At 35.4% G+C, this 27,240-nt stretch overlaps 1 protein-coding gene across 3 annotated transcripts; it reads left to right on the forward strand.

The window, feature by feature from the left end:
* The first annotated feature begins 1,102 nt into the window (after positions 1–1,102).
* LOC138309627 (uncharacterized) lies at positions 1,103–24,766 on the forward strand. Of its 3 annotated transcripts, XM_069250850.1 has the most exons (22): positions 1,103–1,319; positions 3,478–3,540; positions 4,326–4,412; positions 4,551–4,634; positions 4,849–4,932; positions 5,219–5,302; positions 5,713–5,796; positions 7,280–7,363; positions 8,054–8,120; positions 8,775–9,167; positions 9,698–9,964; positions 12,302–12,420; positions 13,043–13,392; positions 14,209–15,085; positions 15,364–15,465; positions 15,808–15,913; positions 16,591–16,667; positions 16,871–17,689; positions 17,812–17,899; positions 18,261–19,067; positions 19,434–19,580; positions 20,040–24,766. In XM_069250850.1, the coding sequence occupies exons 2-22, from the start codon at positions 3,523–3,525 to the stop codon at positions 20,468–20,470; spliced, it is 5,175 nt and encodes a 1,724-aa protein (XP_069106951.1). In that variant the 5' UTR covers positions 1,103–1,319; positions 3,478–3,522; the 3' UTR covers positions 20,471–24,766. The 3 variants fall into 3 exon arrangements, with proteins under 3 accessions (XP_069106951.1, XP_069106950.1, XP_069106952.1); XM_069250849.1 differs by having other exon boundaries at positions 1,104–1,319; positions 18,261–19,580; XM_069250851.1 differs by lacking the exon at positions 16,871–17,689 and having other exon boundaries at positions 1,104–1,319; positions 18,261–19,580.
* The last annotated feature ends 2,474 nt before the right edge of the window (positions 24,767–27,240 follow it).

Raw genomic sequence — 27,240 nt, forward strand, 5'->3', positions numbered from 1 at the left:
ATTTACAATTGACACCCCGGTTATTACCAAAATTTTACACGTTTAAATTGCAATCCGGCAATTATCATAACTTTATAACATGTGGTCTGCCCTCAATGCGTAAACATTATGCACTTTAAACCATATCCCAATTTGTAAGACGTGCTAGGTTTGTCGAAACAACATTCCTAGAGACCTGAAATTGGATTTGTAGGATGTTGAGATAAAGGGCTACCAAGTCTGTTAATATGAATGACCTTGACTGAAATTCCTTGTTGGCGAAAAGCCCGTTATAATGGCAATTTCAAGTTATATTTGCATTTGTGCGCTGTAAATGGTTTTTGTTTCTGCTACCATAAATAGTGTTCAGCATAGTTTCAGACTAAGATCCCCTAGATGTTCCCGTTATTCAATACGATTTAGATTGTTATTGACTAGGAATGAGTCCATGCTACTTAATTAACCGTTATAATATAGTCACATGTGCAATTAATTGTGATTTGGAGTCTACTATAAGTGTTATTTTTTCGGATTGTTTTCTTTATTTATTTCTGGTTTATTCATACAAATGTCTCGATAATTTACAATATACACCTAAAATGTAAATATGTTTGAATTGGCTATACACAACGAATTATTTTCAATCAGCTTGGTTGAAAATAGATACGAACTGAATATATAAATAGTTATCTGCTAAAATCAGCCTACAATTATTACATATGTATTCTGTTTTTAAAAAAGCGTACTGACAAATATCAATTTATAAAAAAAATCATTTGAAGATCCAAAATTTATTCAGGTCGTGTAATAGTTTGATAGAAAAAATTCAGTTGTTTTTCCTTCACATTGGACTTTTCCTTATTTTAATAACATTGTGTGATAGATAATCATATGTACAAGTGTATTGATAGATATCTGCGACAGCAGAGGTAAGAAAAATACCATCATTAAAAACGAAATCCACAAAAAACCTGACAATTACATGTACACATTAAACTGTATATTGTATATATGTCCTTGAAGATTGACAGAAAACGGCACATGTACACATACATTATCAATAGTTCATATCATTTGGCGCTACAACCGGACAGATTAGTTTTGCTTTCACGCTGTGTAGAGCGCATGTGCGATTCGATTACGTTAGGTTAGTGGGAGTACAGTGTATGGAACGAGGAAGAAGATTATGTTTCAAACACCATATACAAAATACAATGTTGTCTTCCCCAGACTTCTATCGACTACGCGGGCGAGAACTAACAACATAGAACAATGGAAGGGGTGTCCCGACCGGATAGAGATCCAGTGTACACATAAACTAACTCCGATAGAGTATAAAGGTGAGCACACATTATTCGTATCTTGCGACATATTATTTACCTTAATCATAATCTTTAAATTCCCATTATGTTTTTGTAATAGCTTTGATTGTAAGAAAAATGCAATATTTTGCATAATTTTAGTGTGTATATCCTTATGGTGAATTTTACTTGGTAAAAACTACAACAGACAATCAGGTTTGTCACAAGGATGGAGAAATCCACATCAGTTTGAGAGATATTCCGCACATGTACTTCCGCCACATATATAGACAAAGCACACATGGGGACTAATTTGTATTACCACATGTATTTGCCAATACATGTGTGTACATTGTAGATGACAATGTATAATTATCTTAGTTTTTATCAGAATTTTGATTATAGTCGGTATCAAAAGTCCTCAAAATCTGTAGATCCATTTTAGTTACAAATTATCAATATCATATTCGCCGAACGAAACAAACTTTTTGCACTCGACCTACACTGTACACAACACCTGTACCCCAGGGTACGACAGCCAGATCGTATACGCGCACGTAACAGGGGCGTGTGAAAGTGAGAGGTATTTTATACTCAATAAGTATGTCGTTCTTTTGTATTCTTAGCGTGAAACTGTGTGGTAAAAGTCGTCAAAACGCGGTACATTGTTCTAACATTCTACCTTCAGTGAAGGCGTTTTTTGAAATAAGATCATAAATCAAGCCTTAATAATTTAAAAAATCTGCATTAAACATGAGAGAACAGGGGATGATGGACAGATGGTACATTTAATTGAATATAGCCTAATTTATACACGTGACCTAGCCAATGTGACCCTAGGATGTAAACATCTTAAGCAGGCCATGTAAATATCCACATGCGATTCTAAACATCAATATAAAGTTATCAAATCGTTGAAAACTAACATATTTAAGTTTTTAATGCTAAAATATAACAAATGCTTAAATAGGTCGCTGTGACCTATTTCTTATTTTTCATAAGTATCAGAACTGAACTACACAAACCCAAGATGTGCTGCCAAAAACTGCAAAACGTATATCTCTATTTTAATGTATAATTTATTGGGACTTAAACAATGAAAATGTTAATTTTCACCCTTTGACTTTTGTCTTTTGAAATAACCATGAGCCCAGAAAAAATAGATATTCTGTTTAGCACACAATATGCAGCTGATCCGAATTTATATTCATGCAGCATATTTTGCCTATCACTGAGTGACCGTTAAACGTAAAAGTGATACTCCTCCAATCTGTGAGATATCGTAAGTGCCGTTTGAATATCAATGTAGTCATGCAGGGTATAACTTTTTTTATATCATTTGTTTTAATAATGCAGTGTTTGTAAACGATGATTTTGTTAGAATAACTATGAATTATATTTATTTAATAAATAAGAAATCCACATCAGTGAGCTAATCCAAATACAGAACAAAAAAAGCGGATGGGTTTACATAATTACAAATAATGCACATACATGTATTATAAGGTCGAACTATGACATGACAAAAACAGCCTTCCCTGTCCACGGGAATAATACATAAAGCGTGACCGTGATGTAAATACTTAATAGGAATACAAGATTACTGGGGACAAAGGTGGGCGTATTACTAACGCTATTTAATATGGGGAGCATTGTTCTGGTATAATGCAGTCCACGGTGTCTCCTCGTCTTCTGTCCTCATAGTTATGGTGTAATATAGACTAAATGGGGAAACATTCACGCAAGCCAACGTCTAATTTGTATACAACTGATTTTCTAACTTCTTAATTACACATTCGGCGCATTGTGAATGATAAACGCCCATATTAAAAAACAGGACAAGGATACTTATATTATGACTGGAAATAGTCTGATAAATAGAGGTTTCCCAAGTATGTGTTGAGTTGTTTATTTTCTTCAAAATTTGAAAATTAAGGAACGCATGACAAAGTTCCATACTATAACTATAATGATAGTAAATAGTTGAGTGAATTGTTAATCCCATAACGTTAACTTGAGCTTTATACCATGGCTATAATTATTTCTACACTTAGGGACGCTTACTAGAGCGTTACGTATATTTCACCTTTAAACTCTTTATCCCATAAATGTACATTTATTTATCTGCTCTTTCAGGTTTCACAAATAAATTACAAAACCTTCTCATTCTGTATCATTCATCTTTTCTTTTTTGCAGATTAAGAGGAAATTCAACTGTAAAATATCTATACGTGATAGCTAAATGATGGCAGAGGGTGATGTAAGTTAAGGATTTATTTATTTGTTTTTTAGTTTTGAATTGGGTACGTATTTAATGACTACAACTCCTGTTGATCCTCACGCAGACGGAGATGTGAAGAGCTTCGACATTAAATTATTTCCAATACGTATATCTACATCTTTACTTTGTGATGATTTTTCTTTTATTGTTTTTGAGGTTTGTCAGAATGTTATGCAAGTACTGCGCGATGGTCCATTCGGGTTGTGTAACGAACTCTTTCTGTAATTTCATGAAACGTATTCTAAAGAAAGGCAGACAGCTGCATGGTCTACCAAATATAATTACATGTATTAGGGTTCTAAATATATTGCAAAGTAAACCTTGTACTTTATTTTTATATAATACAATTTAAAAACATTTACTGACCTAAACATATTATACATCTGAAGGCTGCCAATGTTGGGGGCTTGTGTCAGTCTTCAAAAATATAAACGAATATCTCCTCACAGAAAGGCCCCCACTCACCACAACCACAACACTTGAATACATGTAATATGACTCATAACATTCATCATATACTATAGACATTACAAAAAACTCAATCATTTATAGTCTTTTTTCTAAAAAAATGAAATTTTACAGCTGTAATAGAAATATCAGCATCAAGTTTATTTGCCATGTGATGGTATCACCATATACTTACATATATAGCCTTGTGTAGAATACCTTATATAATTATGATTGCTAAATGCTTCCTCCTTTCCGGAAGATTGCTATTGAATGAAACGAATACTTGACTGACATTTGATTTTGTTTCTTTCAAGATCAACCTTAAACTAGCGACAGCTGCCGAGAACGGAGATACAGAGGAAGTAAAAAAGTGTTTAGAGAAGGGTGCAGATCCAAACAAGGTAGGAAATAATAAGCAACATTGGGTGTCATATTTGTTTGGTATGTGACCATTATTGGGTGTTCCGGCATACCATACCGAATGATGCGCATTTGCGCACTATGAAAGCTATGATAGAACAAGAACCGTTTTGTTTCAGAGTGACGCATTGAGATATGCAGCATGGAAAGGGCATATAGATATTGTCCAACTGCTGTTGGCCCATGGCGCTGATCCAAATAGGGTGAGTAGCATATCAAAAATTAAATCTTTTTTTACCTTTAATGGCCTTCTGTTAATGCTTATCTTCCCATCTTAACGCTTCACTTTTGCAAAAAATTGGTGCAAAATTTAATAGGGAGATAACCTATGTAAACTATGTTCATAATCTTAAAGAACGTTAAAGGACTACATTTCCGTCGTTCAAAATAGTATACCCTACTTTTAATACATTTTAGATCGGGGCATTGACAGAGGCAGCCTGGGGAGGGTACATAGACATCGTACGACTGTTGTTGGACCACGGGGCAGATATTAATGCGGTGAGCATAGCATGGAACATTAACGTTATTATAATTCTTAATAATACTGCAAAGACGCAATCACAAGGCATCATGTGTCTTTGTTCTGATATCTAAGTGATACATGTATGACATGGGTGTTTCATTTTATATCAGATATATGAAATATATTTGGAATATGTGATACCATGTAAACAGATTCTAATTACATGGACAAATTGCCATTGTTTATGATTAACGATTTTTAGCATGAGTGGTTCCTCCTAGTTTGTCATATACTGCATTTACTGCAGTTCTTTTGTTTTAGAGTGATGCATTAGGATATGCAACATGGGGAGGCCATACGGAAATTGTAGAACTGTTGTTGATAAATGAAGCAGATCCAAATAAGGTGAGTACATCACGAAATATCTATGGTATTTGTATTCTTAATATCACTGCAAATACGCGACCACAAAGGAATATTTCTTACGAGTTAATACTTAGATTACGAATGCTAACAGAGAAAGGTTGGTATGCTGAAAGCGTGACGATTTCAGCGATGGGGAATTACTCTAAGTACGTGAATTTCGTTTTCGGGCGAATGTCTCCCTCGTGTAAGATTATGTGTCTTTAAGACACCATGTATCAAAAAGTGAACGGTCATACTTCGTAAATATTAAACACATACAAATCGTGAATATATCCTTGTTTACAGTATGATGTGTGATCTTGTAACTGAAACTTTTGCAGAAATAAAACATATCAATAAATTACACTTTTATTAATTTTTGATGAATTAATGTGAATACCTTCTTACAGTACGATACCTTGGATGATGCAGCATCGACTGGCCGAACGAACATCGTTAAGCTGTTACTAGCGTATGGGGCAAACCCAAAGGAGGTAACTTTTATTTTTTTTCTGTAATTGATTTTGATATTTGATAACATATGTTGATGTAACAAAACAGCCAAAACGATAATGAATTGATTATTTATCACATAACTGGCCCGTCCAACCATGAAATACGACACCAGTCTAGAACATTTAACATCAAGTTAATGTCTGATGGCCAGTGTAGTGGGAGATAATTGAGTTTAAAAATGCTGAGGAAGTCTTCTTAACAACTAAGGGTCTGATGACCAGTCTAGGGCGAGATAATCTAGTAAAGAACTCTGCTGAGAAAGTCTTATCAATAACTCAGGGTCTGATGACCAGTCTAGGGAGAGATAATCTAGTATAGAATTGCTGAGAAAGTCTTATCAACAACTTAGGGTCTGATGATCAATCTAGGGGGAGATAATCTAGTATAGAACTTTGCTGAGAAAGTCTTATCAATAACTCAGGGTCTGATGACCAGTCTAGGGAGAGATTATCTAGTATATAATTGCTGAGAAAGTCTTATCAACAACTTAGGGTCTGATGATCAATCTAGGGGGAGATAATCTAGTATAGAACTTTGCTGAGAAAGTCTTATCAACAACTAAGGGTCTGGTGGCTAATCTAGGGGGAGATAATCTAGTATAGAACATTGCTGAGAAAGTCTTATCAACAACTTAGGGTTTGATGACCAGTCTAGGGGGAGATAATCTAGTATAGAACTCTGCGGAGAAAGTCTTATCAACAACTTCGGGTCTGGTGGCCAATCTAGGGGGAGATAATGTAGTAAAGAACTGATGAGAAAGTCTTATCCACAACTTAGGGTCTGGTGGCCTGTCTAGGGGGAGATAATTTAGTGAAGAACTGCCGAGAAAGTCTTATAATCAACTTAGTATCTGGTGGCCAGTCTTTATAGAGCAATGTTGTGTTTAGTTTGGTATCGATTATATTGGGTATTTAATGATTTGAGTTATTAGATATTTTACCTGTTTTTGAAACAGCAATGACGGCTTCAAAAGTTCTTAGAATACCATTTCAGTACAGATTCAGGGTAAATATAAATCCATTGTTATTAAAACATAGCCATAACAAACGTGGAACTAGCAGAAGGTTTACGTTTCTTTCCAAATACTGTACAAATAATGTGATACTCAACAATATCGTGTCAGTATCGTGTCATAATAAGATGAGTACGAATATATGCAGAACTGACCCCCCCCCCCCCCAAAAAAAAAAAAAAAAAAAAAAAAAAAAAAAAAAAAATATACACAAAAATCATAATACGATGTGCCATTATATCATATCATATAGGACACCAGTAACAGATTATCATAAAGTCACGCTATATTTGAGTAACATCTATTTTATCATTAACCATAAATTGTACAAACCATTTCTTTCCTAAATTAATTTACGTGAAACTACGCTCGCCAATTCTATTGCAGTAGTTATTTTAGTTGTTTATTAAAACAGTCAATCTACAACCGGTGTAATTAATTTGCTATAGTCAAACGCATTGCGGGAAGCAGCCAAATGGGGTCACGGAGACATCGTTTTCCTGCTTCTGGAATACGGAGACGACCCAGAAAAGGTATACATTTAATGAGAATTTATCTTGTCTTATATGTTATATTTGTATTGCAAACTCCGCACAAACTCCAATATTCAACTCGTGATTTTTGTACATCGGGATTTCACTTTGGTATTCAGGCCGCGATTTCTCGAAACAAAAGTGCAGATTTAAGTCAAAACTTAAGTTTTTTCTCCTTATGAAAATTTATGACAATGTCAGTTTTTGACTTAAAATTGTGTCGAGAAATTGGGGCCTGGTCATGAACATCAGTAAGAGGTTCCGGCACCTTTGTTCTGGTATTGAACATGAGTTCTTAACAGTTGATTTCATGATGTTGAGAAATTAAAAGGAAACAGCAATCAACAACAGTAAATCTTTTGCGCATTCCAACATCCATAAATTGTGGCATATTTGAAACGGTTATGCACGTTGAATGATATTTTATTGCAGAGTTAACTCCCTTGCAACGTCATTACTTTGTGAGCAAAATATATTGCGTTTTCTCTGAAAATAAAACGCCACACTATGGATAACATGATGTAAAAATCGGTATCTACTCACAAAGACAGATAACTTTGTAATGTCTAATACAGAGTGCACTTTGTATGGCGAGTTACAATACAATAATAATGCAAATGACGTGTAAAGGGTAGGTGTGATAAATTTCAGCAACATATACACATAGAGATCTCACATTTCTGTTTAAAGCTGACATCAACAGATGGAAAAACTGACTTTAGTGAAGCTGTCCAGGAGGCCATTTCAAAGAACCAAGGTAATACATAATATACCACATACTATTTCTAGATTTGATAATAAATGTACTGTGACACGACTACATCGATAACAATATCGTGATTCCAGCGAGGAAATGAATCGGTCTGTCTAAGTGTTAGCATGACAATAAAGAACTTATTATTACAAGGGGGATTTATTGATATGCTGGTGTCCTGATTATATTATGTAGAAAATTGCATCAAATGAGTCTGATGAACCTGCCCTCTATAGAGAGTTGTTCTTTATATATAGATGGTACTTACGTACGATTCCACTGTATTATATAAAAAAAGTGAAAATGGGACCAATTCGTGTGCTGTAATATATACCCACCGCTTACATTCCATATCTCGTATATATACTCTACAAAATACCAATTTGGCACCTTGCATCCTAGTCCAATCCGCTTACACTCTACACCCTTCTCCCGTCCATCCTACGCTCCATGTCTCTTCCACCATACGCCCATCCCCCTTCCACTCTACGCCCCTTCCTCTTTCAACCAACGCCCGTTCAACCTACGCCCCTCCCCCTTCCACCCTATGCCCCTCTCTCCTCCTCCTACACCCCTTCTTCCCTGCCCCCTATTGCAGGTAGTCAGAACACTAGAGTTATGGCATGGAACTTAAATTTTAACTAATATTCTATTTAGAACGATTACAACAGGAATATGCTCAGGCAATATCTGATTCTGTCGAAACCAACTGCAACATTACCATTGCTGTCTTGGGCAACAGAGGGGTCGGCAAAACATGTTTCGTCAAACAGCTATTACAGGAAGTCATACCAAGAGCGGGACCGGGCGCGACGGATACAGTCGACCTACATGTGGAATATATAGCGAGCAACCCGGAAACAGGGTTCCGTAAAAAGCTTGAAGAAAACGGGGAAATTATGACTTGCAGCCAAATACTAAAGCGGATCACTGCTGGATACAGAAAAGGGAATATAGCAGAGGCAAGCATGCTAGAAAAGGAGCCTGATTCTACAAATACAGATGTTGCCGCATCTGCATCAACTGATCCATCGGAAGAGGAAGTTGCAGGTTTGTTCGCCCCGTATTTGTTTATATGCTATTCGATATATATTAGAATAAACAAGAAGATTTTACTCATGTATTAACAACAATATTTGTAAGTTGTTTGCTGAGGATGACATTATTCGGACACAAAAAGGACTATGTTTGTGGCCTTTTGGGACACTAAAACAGAAAAAATCTTAACAACTGGTATGAATAAATGATTGAATTTGAAATTTGCAGCTGCGGATGTTATGGAAAACATCCTAAACATGTATAAATTATAAAAATAAGATTTTTTTTCTAAATTTTCTTAAATTTTTGAAACATTAAGTGCACCCTTAAAGAAACTTTATTTTTTTCCTTAGGTTATATTTGAAGTGGTTATTAGTACATATTCTTAATTAATATTAAGTTTGTTCTTTTTTACTGTTTTTTTTTCCATTTAAAAAAATATTGAAGAACAATTATAGTTTTTGTTCAGATATGATCGAATTGTCAGTTCCTGGGTTATGTATTGTCTCTACGTGTTAAGTAATAAATGTCTTGTAATGCAGAATCATCAGCGAGTCTCACACAGCCTAAAGCAAAACATTATAAGAAAGATCTACCAAAAGAACAAAAAGAATTCATACGTGAACTAATGCAAGACACGTCAAAGGAAGGAACTGAGGAGGTGAAAGGTTTCGTCAGAATACTCGACTTTGGTGGTGACAGTTTATCCAATGACCTCCATCTGAGTTTCCTTACCAGTAACATGGTTTTTGCTTTAGTGATTGATGTGAACATGTGTTTGGATCCGGAGAGATCAAAGACAGAATACGGTATATACTTTAAATTTACTTTCGTTCAACTTTTATTTTTCTTTCAAGAAACTAAATCGCTAAAAAAAATCATGTAATAAAAGATAAAAAGAATTATAGGACTAAAATTAATTGTAAAAGTTATGTACTTTGTGTTAATAACAATATTTAAAAGTTTGTATAACAATTTCGTTCAAAATGGAGAAAAACTGAAAATAATAGGAACAACCTAGTCACTATTTCATATTATTATCTTTCGGCGAGTGTAAACAACCCCTATGTGCATGCGCGACGCGTGAACATTCCAAACATCCCATCGAAGGAAATCTCATCTGTCTAATGGACATATCTGCTATCGACTGAAAACACAAATTTATCGACTACAGGTTCCTGATTACTGTGTTAATCTAATAAACGTTGAAACGTATGCAAAAGTATGAAGAGTTTCTAAGTGTAAATAATCCTATACTGTACAGGTTTTTGTAGCCATAAAGAAGGGTTTTCATTATATTATATGGTTTTATACTTGCTTCTACCATTATTTTATTTTCATTTGACATGATATTATGTACTATTCCGCTTAACCTGCCAATATTATTAGGCTTTTTAAAAAATTGGCCTAATATATAGACTTTATAATATATAACCGTTTAATGGAAATTCCCTATATATCCTTAGTTATAGTGTCTATCCGTCTAATGGACATTTCCTATATATACCTAGTTATAGTCTCTATCCATAATCCGTCTAATGGACATTCCCCTACATGTCACTAGTTATATAACTTTTTTCCATCTGATTTACTTAAAAAAATCAGCCTAACTATATATCTAAATTTTATGTGTACTTTTATGTATTCAAAGCAAAAATATACCTTACATATACATTGTATACCTATGTATATGTTTGCTGTATTCATGTATAATATATACATAATTAACGGGTGAAAATACCTCTCACTTCTTGTCATATTTCCATCAAATACTCTTTAAAGCTTCATAGAACTATGCTGTTTTACTTGGCAATGTAGATACAGGGGCGTAGGAAGCGGGTGTGGGAGGTGGGGGTCGGGGTTGGAGGGGGTCGGGGGTGGGGTTGGGGGACAATTGCATGAATGATAGTCATGTGTTGATTCAAAAAGCATGTCTTGTTGACCCCCCTCCTCCAATTTCGCATAGATATGACGGCATTCACAATTACCAATTCTTAATGCAGGTAACTTTAAATAAAAGAAGTTTTATGTTAAGAACGCTTTAAAATCATTAAAATATATCGTAAAACTCATCACAGCCATTCTAAATCGTAATATTTTTACCCGGGGGAGACCCTCGGACCTCCTCAAACACCCAAATCTCGCGCCTTCAGGCGCTCCCACATTCATCAAAATACATCGTAAAATTCTAAATCGTAATGTATTTCCCGGGGGAGACCCCCGGACCCCTCAAACACCAAATTCTCGCGTCTTCGGCGCTCGCAAATTCATCAAAATGCATCGTTAAACTCATCTTAGCCATTCTAAATCGTAATATTTTTTCTCGTAGGAGATTGTCGGCCCCCCAAACACCAAAAAATCGCACCTTCGGCGCTCGCATGGCAATTTGCGTATTCATTAGTTCCCGTTTATCGACGCAACTGTCTATAAATGTGTACAATGATTACACTTAACGATATATGAAAAAAGGTTATAAAGTATATATGGTTGTGTGTTGAATTAAAGAATCAATCTCCTTCTGTGGGTGTGGCGAGGAGGTGGGTCCAAATATTGAGGACCTTTGCCCCCCCCCCCCCCCCCAATTACGTTTCTTTCTACGCCACTGAGATACGCTGTAAATGTACGTATCGGCTATTACGCTTAATCAGGCCAATGTAACCGATGAAATATAAGTTGCCTCTTAGTGGTGTTATTACATCTATATCCATTAGCCGGATGAGATTTTCAGCGACCCCGATTCCGAACTCAAAGATGCACTCGGTTCTTTCCGTTGTAAACATTCAATGCCGACAGATACAATTTCTTGTTGTGTTTGGCGATATTTTAACGTTGATAAACATTGCCAATAGTTCAAATTAAATGTTGTAATTTTCAAAAACCCTAAGAAATCTATGTAAATCTAATGATTTAGTAACTTTAATTGTCTATTTTCCTATTATTCTAGATAAGTTATGTCTTTTGAAATATAACGAGCTCGATCATGTATAACGAAAACCACAAATCACCGACTGTAGCACTATAAAACATGAACTAATTATAGACTATATGCACTTCTACTTTATGTTACTTATCATTTACCTTGATGTGATTTGTGTCCATTTTTGTACCCGTTCACTTAATGATACCCGTCATTTTCTCATTCCTAGAAGCCATAGAGTATTGGCTGACGCATATTGCAACATATGCATTAGAGGATACAACATTGGACAGAGGAACGCCGCCGGTCATTATAATTGGATCGAATCTTGACCAGGTTTCGTCTGATGTATGTACATGTATACTATCAATTCAATTTTAAAGAGTTCAAGAAGACACAACACGAATATAGGCAATCTCCCAAAACGCACACCAGTATTTCATACATGCAACACACCTATACATAAGAGGCCGTTTTTACACGACCCTAGCTGTTATAAGAGGTTAATTCAGTCAATGGAATAAACAATCAATGTGTATGGTGACACTTTCTGGTCTGTATCTGGTGGGTGAAGGTAATTTCCTCATGGCTGCTGCATTCTAATTTCTTTATTATTATACTTTTTGAAAAAAAAATGTATCTATAATCTCATCAATAACATATCATATACTGTCATGACTTCTGAAACATATACTTTCAAATGCTTTCAAATACTCTTTCATGTCATTTGTATATACACATTTTGTTACTAGAGAGAGAACTTACATAGGCACTGCCTGTTTTTTGATCCCATTCCAATTTATTTGAAATAAAATTTTGTTGAAATAAAATGGTAAATGCATTATTGTCATTAGCTATCATATCAATGATAATCAATGCAAATCTGTTACTCAACATAATACGTATATTATCACAGGTTAATATATTAACTATGATCTTAACAGCATATGATCAACTTTTGTCTACACAGACCGACGAACAGACAAAAAAGTTTGCTGAGGTACTAGCCAAGCTGTGTGAAAATCAGCAACTCCGGGAAATCATGGATCTCCATGTCCAGGAAAAATTTTCTATAGCTAATCTCAATGATTCTACAGCAAACCAAGACGTTTATGAAGCAGTTTGGCAGACCGTGATGGAGATTGCACCGCTACAGTCACATTGGGGGAAGGCCATCCCCTCAAAATGGGTTGCATTAGAACTCGAGCTCATCAGATTGAAGAATAACGGAAACATTCTTCTGACATATGATGATTTGTTAGAGGTCAACAATAATCTACCAGTTCCATTGTCGGACACTGAAATACTTCAGTTTCTCGGGTAAATATTGAAATATGTAAACTTCTAAAACTAACGTCACACCACCATAACCATGAGTAGACGTGACACCCGACGTGTTGTTTTGTCTTCCTGTCTTTGTTTATGCTTGTCTGGCTTCCGAGGGTTCCATAACTAAAGATGTATCATTTTATCATTACAATATTACAGAACTTACGGAGGAAATCTGAATTCAAATATCATTCCATAAAGATGTTCCACCGCTGGCAAATGATATTTTTCACTATCAAAATTAGGAGCAGACGATTATGTTTTTTCTTCAGTTATAAAAGTTACTTACTTTACACTCTATTACCATCAATGAAAAGATAGAAGTTTTAATTTTACTTTAAGATAAAAAAAAATATTGATAATAATTAATATTGCATCCCGAAAAAAATCCGTGGCACTATGTTTGTAATGTGTTCTGATGAGCATTTTAAGTTAAGGAATTCCTTTATGTTAAGGAATATTGATAAAAAATGGGCCCTGTCTGTGTGTATGTGTCTGTATATCTGTCGTCCCGTAGCAACACTTTGCCATGACAACTCCTTTAAAGAACTAGATAAATTTCAATTCATCTCTGCAGCAATGTTGGAGACTCAAAAATAAAAGTATCATGGATTATATCACGAAACAAAGCTACATTTACTCTCATAACATCAAGTAATTTGAGCGAAATATTTTCACTAACCAAGTACAACAACAAATTAATGTGGTATAGTTATAATAAAACAATGAGATAGAACAGATGCAGTTTGTTTTATTTATGTTTTGTTTTTCTTTATGTTGAGCTACCACATTTTTTGTCTTTTGTAGATACCTGAAATTGACCGGCACGTTTCTCTGTTTCCATCCCTATACTGGACATCCCTTCGTAGTGCTGCAGTCCAAGTGGGTCATTGACGGGTTCCACCGAATTGTTACTGACCTTAAGTTAAAAGGGAATATGTCCGAAGAGATGTCACTCCAGAGGGAAAAGTATGAGAAATCCGGTGTCCTAACGATGGAACTCCTAACCGCATTATGGGACGAAGAAAGATTCAAGGGACATTTCAAAACACTTTGCACCGTGATGGAATCCCTGAATATTCTTGTAAAACCGATCGCAGATGATCCTAACGGCGATGTTGGTTTCTTCATCGTTCCTTGCATGATTCCGACCAGCAATCCAGAACCTATTCGGTCGGTATTAGCGAGTACGGTTACAACCATCACTCTCTGTACAAAGTTCGATATATCAGTCATACCGAGATCCATATGGGACACACTGATGGCCTCGTGCATCCACAAATTTGAAAAACTGCATGAGCCGGGATACGATGAATTAAAGCTGATTCAAAGAGGTTTTGCCTGTCTGACATTTAATGCAACGTGGAACGTGGTTATAAACTGCAAGGGCAATGTTATGAAGGTCACAATGTTCTCAACAGATACCCAATCGTCGACAGCAGGAGCAGGAGTACAGCTGCGTTGCATTCTCGAGAACCTCTTGCAGAGAACCCTAGAGAAGAATCACCGAAGTCACCTCAAATATCAGTTTTACCTACACAATGACCTCCGCATCACACCAACTGACCGGATGGTGAAGGTAGAGGACCTGGCAACATTTGGACGTCTTCAATGTTTCGGTCATGAAGGCAGTCAATGGATAAACAATGAAGACAGTTACGTCTGGTTCAAAGATCCCACAGAGGTGAGTGCTGTCTGTCGAAAGTCTGATCTAATGATTTTATTAATGATATATTATTAGCTTACACATTTTAGAAGTAATCGTGTTTACCGCTTGTCATGTCAGACAACATTTTAGTGGAATTATTATGAGCTTGTCGTATTACAACATAATTTAGCGACAATCGTATATTATAGTTTTAAACGTAACCACTGCTCGAAAAAAATATGCGTTTATTCCATTTTATGTAAGCCGTCTGTTGTTACAGAAGTTAAAATAGATATATATGTTCTGTTAAATAGCCAGAGTCAGTTCAGAACCTTAGTACTGACGATGTGACACAGAAAGAAGCAGGAACATTTAAAGTCCGCAGAAAGTCGGAGTTACCCAGAATGTTGTCGACGGTATGTCCCTACACTGATTATGAACCTACTATTAAAATTATCTTGTAGAATGCTGCATCATTCGGCTATAAGGTTTCCTAGATAGTTTTAAATCTAATACAATTGCAATATGTTATGGTAAGTTAATATAAAGCCAGTAATATCCGAATGTTGTTTGGATTGAATTTAAACCGAAAGCATTGAATATAATACCGAAAGCTGTGGGGGTTGGATATAGTTGTATATTTTCTCTGACTATTGATGTCATCCTAAAATTGAAAACAGATTATATTCTACTATATGTGTATGACCTACGAGTTTTTTTAACATTATTGTTTTCTATTTAAAAACTGGTTCGTCTAGGTACAACATGTTGAAGCAAAAGTAGCTTTGATAGCACGATCAGACAAGAGAAATTCAATGTCCGACCGACTGCCCACTATATCTGAAGATACTGATGTCAGGACAGGTAACAGTTCCTTTCCTGCTGCCTGTATGATACCTTTTTCATTTACAAAATGACTGCTGTCTCTCAAAGCCAGATAGATTCACTTTGCGAAAACTGATAACGGTGCAATATCTTTACCTTTCTCTTTTGTTTATTTCCTTTAATGCATTTATAGTATTACTTCAACATTTAGTAATCAGCAGCTGTCAGTTCAATAAACGGCTGACTTAATGATAACCTCGAGAGTCAACAAGTTTCCTTAACTGATATTTTGCCATATGTTAATCAGGAAAAAAAAATACAATAAGATATTTGTTGTAGATATAAATTTCTCCTTATAGGATCAATATGAGAAAAATAAAAACCAATATAATGCTCTAGTGTAGCATAAGTATTTCAAGATTTGGTTCGAAGTTCCGTTATCTAGGACAAATCGGTGTCGATAAGATGATGTATCAGATGTTTTATATTCTACTTACACCAGTATTGTGTCGGTTTGGAAAATGATGTAGTTTGTTTCCATTATGGAAAACTATCCGTATATATTTGAGAGATTGTACGAATAAAATCCAAAAGAATTTTTAATTTTTTAAACCCATAAAGACAGACGTTTACGATTTTTTTTATTTATTAAACTTTGTGAGTGTTTGTAAGCAATAACTTAGCATCAATTTATGTTTTTGCGCATTTGATTTCAGAGATTGTATCCGGTGATGCTGCTGTGAATCAAGAAAATAAGGAATCAGAGTCAGCAGCGATGGAACTAATTTATTCTGTAAGTAACGTTAATACCATTATTTCACTTTGTTTAACATACCATTTTATTTAAAAACATCCTAGGATCATTATCAAAATGTTTTCTCTCCAGTCCGTCATTTATACTAAATATCAATTATTGTTTCAAAATGTTTTAATGCCTTGGAGGCTTTATCCAATTCTAAGCAGTTTAAGCCTTAAGTAGGTTTTTTGTAAACACAGAGGCAATTATTGGAGAAAGTCGGCACAGACGACGTGACTGAATACGGAAAAGAAACCGCAGAAAAGGGAGGCGAGCAGCATTATGACACTAAAACGCCAGCAGAGGAAATGAAACAGGATCATGATAAGGAAGGGAAACAAGAGCATGACACAGAGTCGTCAGAAGAGGGTGGGGAGCAGGTGTATTACACCGAAACGCCAGCAGAGGAAATAAAACAGGACCATGATAAGACAGAGGAACAAGAACATGGCACAGAGTCGTCAGAAGAGGGTCGGAAACAGGAGTATGACACCGAAACGCCAGCAAAGGAAATGACACAGGACCATGATAAGAAAGAGAAACAAGAACATGGCACAGAGTCGTCAGAAAGTGGTGTTGAGCAGGAGTATGGCATAGAAACGCCTACAGAGAAAAAGAAACTGGCTAATGATAAAGAATGGAAACTAGAGCATGACACAGAGTCGTCAGAAGAGGGTAGGAGGCAGGGGTGTGACAACAAAACGCCAGCAGAGAAAAAGCAGCAGGCTCATGATAAGGAAGGGAACCAAGAGCATGACACAGAGTCGTTAGTAGAGGATGTGGAACAGTGGTATTATACCGAAACGCCAGCAGAGAAAAAGCAGCAGGATCATGATAAGGAAGGCACACAGGAGCATGACACAAAATCATCAGAAGAGGGTTGGGAGCAGGAGTATGAGACCGAAACGCCAGTAGAAGATGAGAAGCAGGACCGTAAAGAAGGAGAGATATATAGTGACACTGAGTGCTCAGAAGAGGAAGGGGGCCAGACGAATGACATTGGTATTCAGCAATTTCTTGTAAGTATATGTTTATTGTCCAACTAAAATTTTGTCCGAAGTAAGATTAAATAATCATATTGATGTGATGTGACTTATTGTTGCATGATATTTTGTGTTTTTATTTTCACTTTTGGATCTAGGTTCAGAAGGATGATGAGACAGCAGGAGCAGACGTGATGTCATCAGAACAACCGTCAACTTTGTCTGAGCACCTTGATATCAGCACAGGTGATATTGTTATTCATGTTAGATTTATGGCAATTTCCTATTTTGATTATTCCATGACAATCCAATCGGACGTTATATTTTAGGTGAAGTACCGAGATTAGTTCAAACGGTATTGCATTCAAAAGATAGCGTTAAATTTATGTTCTTCTTTATTAACGAATAGACCAGCGTCTGACGCAGTTTGTCTTAATGGTAATCCAGGCAACAACTCCGAGGTCCCAGTACACCTAGTCACAGTTTGCAAATGCTCAAGAGATGCCTGACATTAATGAAATTGGGAAACATGAATACATATATATATTATGGATGTTTATGAAAATCAAAATTGTCATTATGCAGTGTTTTTAAATTATTATTGCAGATATCAAATCCATTGTCGACATTGTAAAAGGGGGACACATCAAAGAATTTGAAGTTTTGGTAAAGAAGACTAAAACAGAGGAAGCTAGCATAATTGCCATTGTGACCGCTGCGATTGGTTCAGTGGAAATGATGGAATTAATTGCGAAACAACCGAATACCAAATGGGACTCAGAATTGGATATACGTAAATATGCATCTGCAATAGATCTGCCGGGTATTTTGGAAGGCATGGTAACACCACTATATATAGCTGCGTCTTTGGATAGAACACACGTTGTCCGCCTACTATTAAAATACTCGAGTAACGAAAACATCAAAAGATGCTTTTGGAAATCCCCGCCGCTTACGGAAACAATGAAACAAGTATTTACGAAAGAAGTTGTGGTAAAGCAATTGGAAGAGAAGTATTTGAAACTTGACCCTATCGTCATTACAGGACATCGCGCAGAGGACAAGAAGCACGCTCCCTGTCATATTGTATATTCCGAGCGTGTGAACTGGATTTCTTACGAACGTGACTTGCTTGGTTGTGAGGTGGAGATTCGGAATCCGTATGCATTTTCGGAGAAGTGTAGCATCACATATAATAGGAAAACCATCACAAACACTACTAAAACATTGTCAGATGAGGATATCAAAAAGGCAAAAAAGGCATTATCACTTCACCAGACGACGCTATGGGAGCAACACAGTAACTTAAACATAATAACTGTTTCTCCCGTGAAACGTCGGCGGAACGGACAGGACGACATCAAAAAGCCATGCATTGTACTTTATTGCACCACAAAGGAATTCATTCCGCATGGTGAGCCTTATTTCCCACGGCGCTTAACGACAGGAGATGGTGACGTCATTGACGTCGATGTTCTCGAAGGTTATTTTCTCAGCAGTGGTTACAACTCTTTACCAAGTAATCACTTTCATGATAAACTCAAGATGGGATGCGATATCGGCAAAATTACCCCCGAATATGACACTAAAGGGAATCTCCTGCCACCCCTTGGTGGAACACTTGGTCCATTTGTAAGATTTAAAGACAAGATAGGGTTCCTTACTTGCGCTCACGTGTTATTTGATCTTCCAAATGGATACATTGACTTTCGAGATAACGGAACCAACAAAGCCGAAATCGTTCAGCCATCTCCTGATTCTAGTCTTGCTTTCTCTGCAGGGCCGTGTGGACATGTTCATAGAGCTATCTTCAATCCAAGCCTTGATCCTAGCATCGACGTCGCTGTCGTTGAACTGACTGAATCGACGAGGATACCAGATAAAGGGCAATTCGCAAATGCGAAAAAGAGCACCTACGTCAAAGCAGGTAACCACGTGCACATTGTACATGCATATAATAATCAGTATAAAGCATACACATTATGAGGTGTAATATCAACCGCTCGGATCAGAACAAAAATCCTTTGATTTGTCTGCTGACGTATAATCACTAAGATATAGCATACTTATTCAAAATTAAAGGTTGTATCCTTCTATTATAGTAGCTACAACATTTATAGATCTACAAACATAGATGTAGCAAACAGACTGTCCTTTTGAGAAAGAAAGTACATTTCCATTATATAAATTTAGAGACTTGTCGTCGATATTGTGTTGTTTGGGCCCTTGTGTAATATAAAGAAGAGAATTATTCAATTCAACCAGGACGGTATTGCGCCATGTGAACCTCCCCAATGGCGGATAATTGATACATTTATTGTTTAGATAAGCAATGACCAATGCTTTGCAAAACAAATTATTTAATGAGGTAATGCTTTAATTGCAGGATTCGCTGAGCTTCCAGAATACAATAGTGGATCTATTGAGAGAGACCCAATACGATGTATTAACAAATGGGGATATCTAGAAGTGTATAAATTCGGGAGTACCACTGACGTCACAAAAGGGACGCTAGCTAAAACTGGCATTAGTGTAAGAACACCTCGCAAATTACAATTACCTAACAATGGAAAAAAGATAATAGTTCAAAATCAGTTTCAAGTGATTGGTTCCGATCCGACGTGGAAGTTTTTGGACTTAGGTGACTCTGGTTCGCCAGTATTTATGAAGTCGGACACCGGGGAGTTGATACTGATCGGAATGGGTATTGGAACTGCGTTTTTGGGTGCAGGTGTATATCCTGTGGCAGTTGTAACACCGATTGGTGATATAATGGATACACTTGGTGACGAGTACTCAATTGCTTCATTTCCATAGTAACTATGAAATGTGTTCGCCGAACAAATTGATATGCACTTTAAATCACTTATTATACGATAAAGATGTACATTTACAAACAATAGTAAGACTCATTAAAGTGTTCGGCGCCTTATATAATTATTACTCGACGGCATTTGCATATTACAAAGATATCTGCCCCTTAGGTACATGTAGGTATCAATTGTGACGTAGTTACAAGCGTAACGTCATACTTTTCAGAGAAAACGACGTGAAATTCTCTCACAAAATAATGAAGTCATAACGAATACCTATCTACAAGGGAAAACGATGGTCATTGCACATAATATGCACATACAGATAATTTTATAATATATCTTCAGGCAGTTGATTCAGGAACATCGTCTTAGAAGTCCATATAGGAAGTTATTTCAGATTTAGGAAGTTGTTTCTCAATCATTGCCCGATAAAAATGTATTTTTGTAGACGGAGAGGTTTGGTTTGGTTTGTTTATTTTTACATCCTCGAGGTATTAGTGTAATTCCCGTCAAGATATTTTGGGCTGAACAGTCCAACATACTAAGGATGCATATCTTAATTTATCCTGCAACTGTCCCACATACTGACAGATAACTACTGCCGGATAAACTTGTGCTTTATCCGTCAATACAAAATGCTTTGTCCGTCAATACGATCACGTGAATTTGTTCCATATCTGACAGAACCTTTACTAACTTGACCCAGAACTTGAACCTTCCGGTTAATAGAACGTCATTCAATCCCGCTAGAAAGTGACGTCACATTCACCGGAATGACGTCATTTTAACGATATCGAGACTTTCGTATAGCGGTGTCGTCGTTTTCTTGGCTCATGGCAAAGGTATGTATTGTAAAGTAATTCTTTAATGGGTATTTATTGTGTTTTGAGTATTTTCATTTTGTTTGAGTGATATATCACGCTGAAATGAATTACGGATACTGTTTGTAAATGCGCTTATTTATTTCCCACGGCAGTAAAAAGGAGTACACTCTCATTCGGTTTAGTGAATGAATCTTTACCTCCGCATCAAAGAAGCGTCTCGCTTCGAGCGAAACCAAGTAAATAACTGTCAATTTGCTCTCGGTTTGAATGACATAATGGTTGCAGGATAAACAGAATACACGGTTAGTATCTTACAATACAAGTTTTATTTTGGTGCTCGACACGGAAAGCCGAGATGACTCGCCAAAGCCTCGTCATCTCGGCTTTCCTAAGTCTCGCACCAAAATGAACCTTGTATTGTAAGATACTAACCATGTATTCTCTATTAAATAAAAACCATGAAATGAATACAACGCCTTCACCATCATTCAACGCACATCGACCCTCTCACTCAATACTTAACAACAAATAACCAACAATGAAACTTCAAAAGATCAACGAAACCTTAACTTTATTATAATATGCACAGGCCTAAAAGTAGCTAAAAGCAATAAATATTTCTGAACATGATACCTGTATTGATTGAAATTGAAACCATAGAACATATTATTTGTTGTTGTTAAAAATCGTTTCAAATATGGCAGAGTATGAAAAGAAAACTATTGTGGGAATTAAATGAGAAACAACACTTTTTGGTAATACTGATTTTGTTTCGATACCGCTCAATTATAACATGATTTATATGAAGTTATACCTATTTTTTGCATCGAGGAAAACGCAAATCATCAATATGGAAAGTTTGATTCCTTGTTTTGTCTACAAAATATTATGTTGAAAAAAGCTGTGAATTAACACTGTTGGTATTTCTGAGAAGTTATTGAAATAGGTCAACTGTAGGTATGTTGTGAATATTGAAATACGTAATATGTATGATTAGAGTCCTTTTGGTTAAGTTGATGTTTATGTCTACATTTTTTATGTGTGATTGTAAGTGTCTTTTTTGTGGTAGGTTTTGTTTGTTTACACGCACATTTCAAAAATATAATCCTGCAGTAAAATTGGCTTTATCTGTATTTTTTCGTTGCTTTTGTATGCAGAGCGAGAGCCCTCTTGTGTGAGTATAATATTATTTGGGGAGTTGACCCCAGGGCGCCCCAACCCTGACAGCTCCTAGTATAACACAGATGTGCATATGTAATAATGACCATGTTATTATCAATTATCTTTATGATAGTAATACTTAACGTCGTTATTAAAGATTAATTTTTACAAAATTATGATATAGACTGACTTTCAATCAGTTATTCACTTTATTCACTTTCATTATATTGATATCAGTGTAACAAACCATTCGACTATATATTGGATGAACAGAAGAGATGCCATGAATCAAGGGAGACTATAGGGACTAATCTATATTGTCATTCAGGTGTATCGTTCGAGTCAGCAACATTGCATACCGAAGCAAAATAAAATGTGTCATGCCCCTGTGTGACGTGTGGCGAAACTACGTTAGAACGTCGCAGTTACAAACAAATGACGAAGCCTAAACGGCGATAAGAAATACTATATGAAAGTGAATGAGTGTTGATTTACCTTTAATCAGTTGTTTATCTTGTATCAAGGCTTAGGACTGTATAAACCACTAGAACCCTTCCCTTCCCGTCACGTTACGGTGACTCCATTTTGAATCGAAGCGGGAGACAACCGTATCACACAGTGTAGACATTATCCTTCCGCATCTTCGACGGACGATTTGTGCAATCACTTCTAAATCTATTGTAAATGTTTTATGTTTCATCTGGAGTACATTGATAATAAAATTGCCCAGAAACTCGCAATTTTTTAACAAAAATCAACAAAAATATAATACGATGGAATTGAAATATAAGAATTGAATCTTGCTTTGGTCGATTTCATGGGGTGATGAATTCAGTTGTTCTTGAAACAAATTCAACATGAACTGCTTCGCAGTTCATTCAATTCTCCATAGGAAAACATTATAGACGAATGTAATTGAGGAATTTGAATTAAGGAACTCCTAGCCATAAAGAGATGCTCGTAAAGCTCGGCCCAGGAGATCTACAAATTGTTTGTTATATGTGTGCGATGTGATTTTCACAAATTCGTGATTTTTTTTTCACTGCATATGTATTGTGGTTTTGTTTTATCAATATTTCGTATTTTTGCCAAATAATTTTATTTTGGTACATTTTTCTGATATGAATAATAATGCAATAGTATATACCACTATCTTAAAAAATCATCCAACATAAAACGAAACTGAGAAAAATCAGTATAAAACTCATTTTCTAGAAATACTAAATGACTCGAAAAGGTACAAAGTCATGAATGGAGGCTTTCCCTTCATTATCGTTGGAATACTGACCAATATGTCCAAAAATGAAATCTGTCTTGATGTCAAACAAGAAATTTATTTCACTTTTATAGTATTTCGGACGTAGTTTTTTAAACACGTATTGACTTTATTGTTATGTTTATTGATGTTTTTGTTTAGATAATTAATTATGTAATTGCTGGTAAAATAAAAATGCTATTATTATTCATTAGTCATTATTTTAACCATTTTACTCATTATATATGTAGACTCCAGGATTATGAAACAAACAAGAATTTAATTTAAAATTCCTCAAAAAAAAAATTACGTTTATGTGACGCCATTTTTGATTGGATAAATTTCAGACTAGTTTGGACTTAAGTTTGTGTTATGATCCCCAGGTCAGGTCTCTACTTTATTACCGTATAACTACTAGTAATATCAAATGTATACTAAAGTATTCATAGACAGCAAATATAGATGAATGGGTATCGATATTCCGTCTTTGCATATTACAGAGTTACCTCCCTTACGGTTAGGTTGCCTCTGTGATGTCATTATTTTGTGTGCGGAATTCACGTCATTTTCTCCGAAATGTATGACATTACGCTTCCAAACACATGACGTCGCAATAAATACCTACCTGTAAGGACAGATAACTCTGTAATATGAAAATACAGAATACCATTTATACTATCAACACGCACCGCATGAGATAGGACAAATATATTATAAACTGTCGTGAACAGTTTTTCTTGTTTAAAAACGTTATCTGATTGACAGAGAGTTATTTTCTACTTGATTCTTCCTTCCTGCTATTATTTCTTTACATAAGTAACGGCTTTTTTAAAATGTAATAAATAAATGTCATAATGTAATAAATACTAATAATGCATTGATTTTAATTTGCATGTTATATGTGCCTGACTATTGTTCCCTATGAAGACACGGAAACAACGATCATGTAACCCATGCTCACATTCTGAAACATTGAGTGTTTCTTTTTCCTTTCAATGATGAAAAGTTCGCCTTAAAAAAGGTTCTTTTTGTAATATATATTAACATTATAATAATATTTTTGGTTTGTTTTGTTTGTTTGATATTTTAATTTTGATGATTTTAACAGTAGAATAGAAATATTTATTTCAGAAATAACATTAGGTCGGCTATAGTAGTGTTAATAGTTAGATACATGACGCAGATATATACATGTACGTTTACATTAAATACACTTATCCACGGATTCAGACAATCACAATCGATATATAATCTAATAATAATAGAAAATCTAACTTAGTGTTTGCTGACATTCTTTATGGAGAGACTATTCCGCTTTGCATACGTCTCCTTCGAATAGATATTGATTGTTACATCATTATCTTGTGAGCGCAATTAACGTCGTTTTCTCCGAAACGTATGACGTTACGCTCGCAAACATATGACGTTACAATCAAAACCTACCCACAATGGCAGAAAATTCTGTAATATACTGAACAATGTTTTATGTATCTGTTATTCTATCAAGTAACTTGGTTGCTATTGATCAGCGATTTTTGGACACGAATGGACGTGAATCGGTCGGGACATTTTTGACAAATTTGGTGATCAAATATGGCCATGTTTCCTATAAAAAACGACCCGTTGTTTTTGATATTGTCACTGTTTTTGCACGATAAAATATAAAATGAAATATTTCACTTTATGAAAAAATAACAGTTCATATCGATAGCAGATTTACACATTGGAAATATAAGTCGTATACCACAGGCTTTATAGGATAAGTGTGAATCATTTAAACGTCACATATCTGTCACCGTTATCTACTTAATGGCCAGGTTATCTGGCTAACCTTTATACGAGGAGTGTCTAGTGTAATACTGTGTAGCTGATTTACATATACTAAATTGTGGAGAGAGGTAATTAAGACTAAAATAATAATTATGTAAAATTTGTTGAAACCTAGGTATTAGTCACTAGATATTATATTTTACAGTAAAACATAAAAGTGCTCGATTACACTAAAATGTTAAAAAAAATACGACAAAGGTCTAGCATTAACCACGTCAATACTTAATACATCAGTAACTTTTTCAAATGGACCTAGTTAAGATTCAAAGCATAATTCAAGCACAGAATGGTGGAAATTCGAAGAAAGACATATTTTTGAATTAGGTAAAATGGGTCATTTCTTGAAATTCGTATATTAAACATTCTACAATATAAGTCTCAACGAGGAAAACATCTGCAAATGGCAACTACATATATTGATCAGTTTTAAAGGGACAATTCGGTCTAAGAGTACATTAAAAAACTTCCACATATTTCGGAAACCAAACCAGTTTCTAATGGAAATTAGATTAGTTGGTTTTACTGTGATATGCCAGAAAAGCCCACTGTAGTCAATTGTATGTGAAATGTTCAATCGCGATATTACAATAGTCTTGTATGCCGAACCCTGACCCTTGCCTGTGTAATACAGATTTTTTTGTCTAGAAGCTACTCAAATTGCTCTTACCGTTGTGTTTGACATTATATGATGCACGGCTCTTGTCTAAAAATAATTTTATCAACTCCTCAGTGCTTATGTATTGCATTTGTTATAACGTGCGTGACTTTGGCTCTGGTAAGGGTACAGCGTACATGTTGTACCTGCTTAATCGTATTGATCAACGATTTGGAATTTCAATGGTATTAATCAAAATACTTAACAATGTTGTGGAATTTGTCACTATTTCTTGTCATAAGTTTCATAAGGAACGTAGAACAATACATTTATGTCACATTTTGCTTCATGGTTATGTAACGAATTAGCCTCACTGAATTGTCCCTTTAAATGAAAATGCAAAACTTGTTTTTATTTAGTTCTACACGAGACGTGAACGAGATGTGCAAACTTAATATTCATTGCAAATAAAAATATTGTATTAAATAGATAAATTTAACAAAAAACAGTTTTGCCCCATCTTCCTATTGACTTACATGTGAACTTGAATCCTTAAAAAACAGTGCATACCATCTGAACCGAAACGTATTAAGCGGATAGAAAAAAAAAGCAAAAATGCATGAACCATTAATGAACAAAAGGAGAGTAAATATTTAAGTTTATATTCCTTACATAGAAAGTTTAAGTGAAAGAACATTTAAAACGTAGTAAAAAGTCTTTTTGCACTCATAGTGGTACATTGTACATTAATTGTTGTAGCGTTAGAGAATTGTGTCGGTTCTCGTATTTCTCCATTATTTTTAAATGTGAATGTCTCGTACGTTATTTTCCACGCAATCACTTTCACGTGTACCTATTGTTTCCAGTTCACCTCAAATCTGCGTGACTTTAATTTGACCGGTACAAAGAAGTGATTCGCAGGTGCAAATGTTCACGTGATATTCACATGAAGCAGTTCTACTGCGTAATAACAACGATTGGATAAGCAGTCTGTAAAATAGGCTTCACAATTTTGTTTTACTTAATTCGAATAGAAGAAATGTGCAAAACACTTTTATAATAAATTAATAGACAACATTTTTATTTTAATGGGACAACACATAAAC

This window comes from Argopecten irradians, chromosome 15, assembly GCF_041381155.1.
Source record: "Argopecten irradians isolate NY chromosome 15, Ai_NY, whole genome shotgun sequence".
NCBI lineage: Eukaryota > Metazoa > Mollusca > Bivalvia > Pectinida > Pectinidae > Argopecten > Argopecten irradians.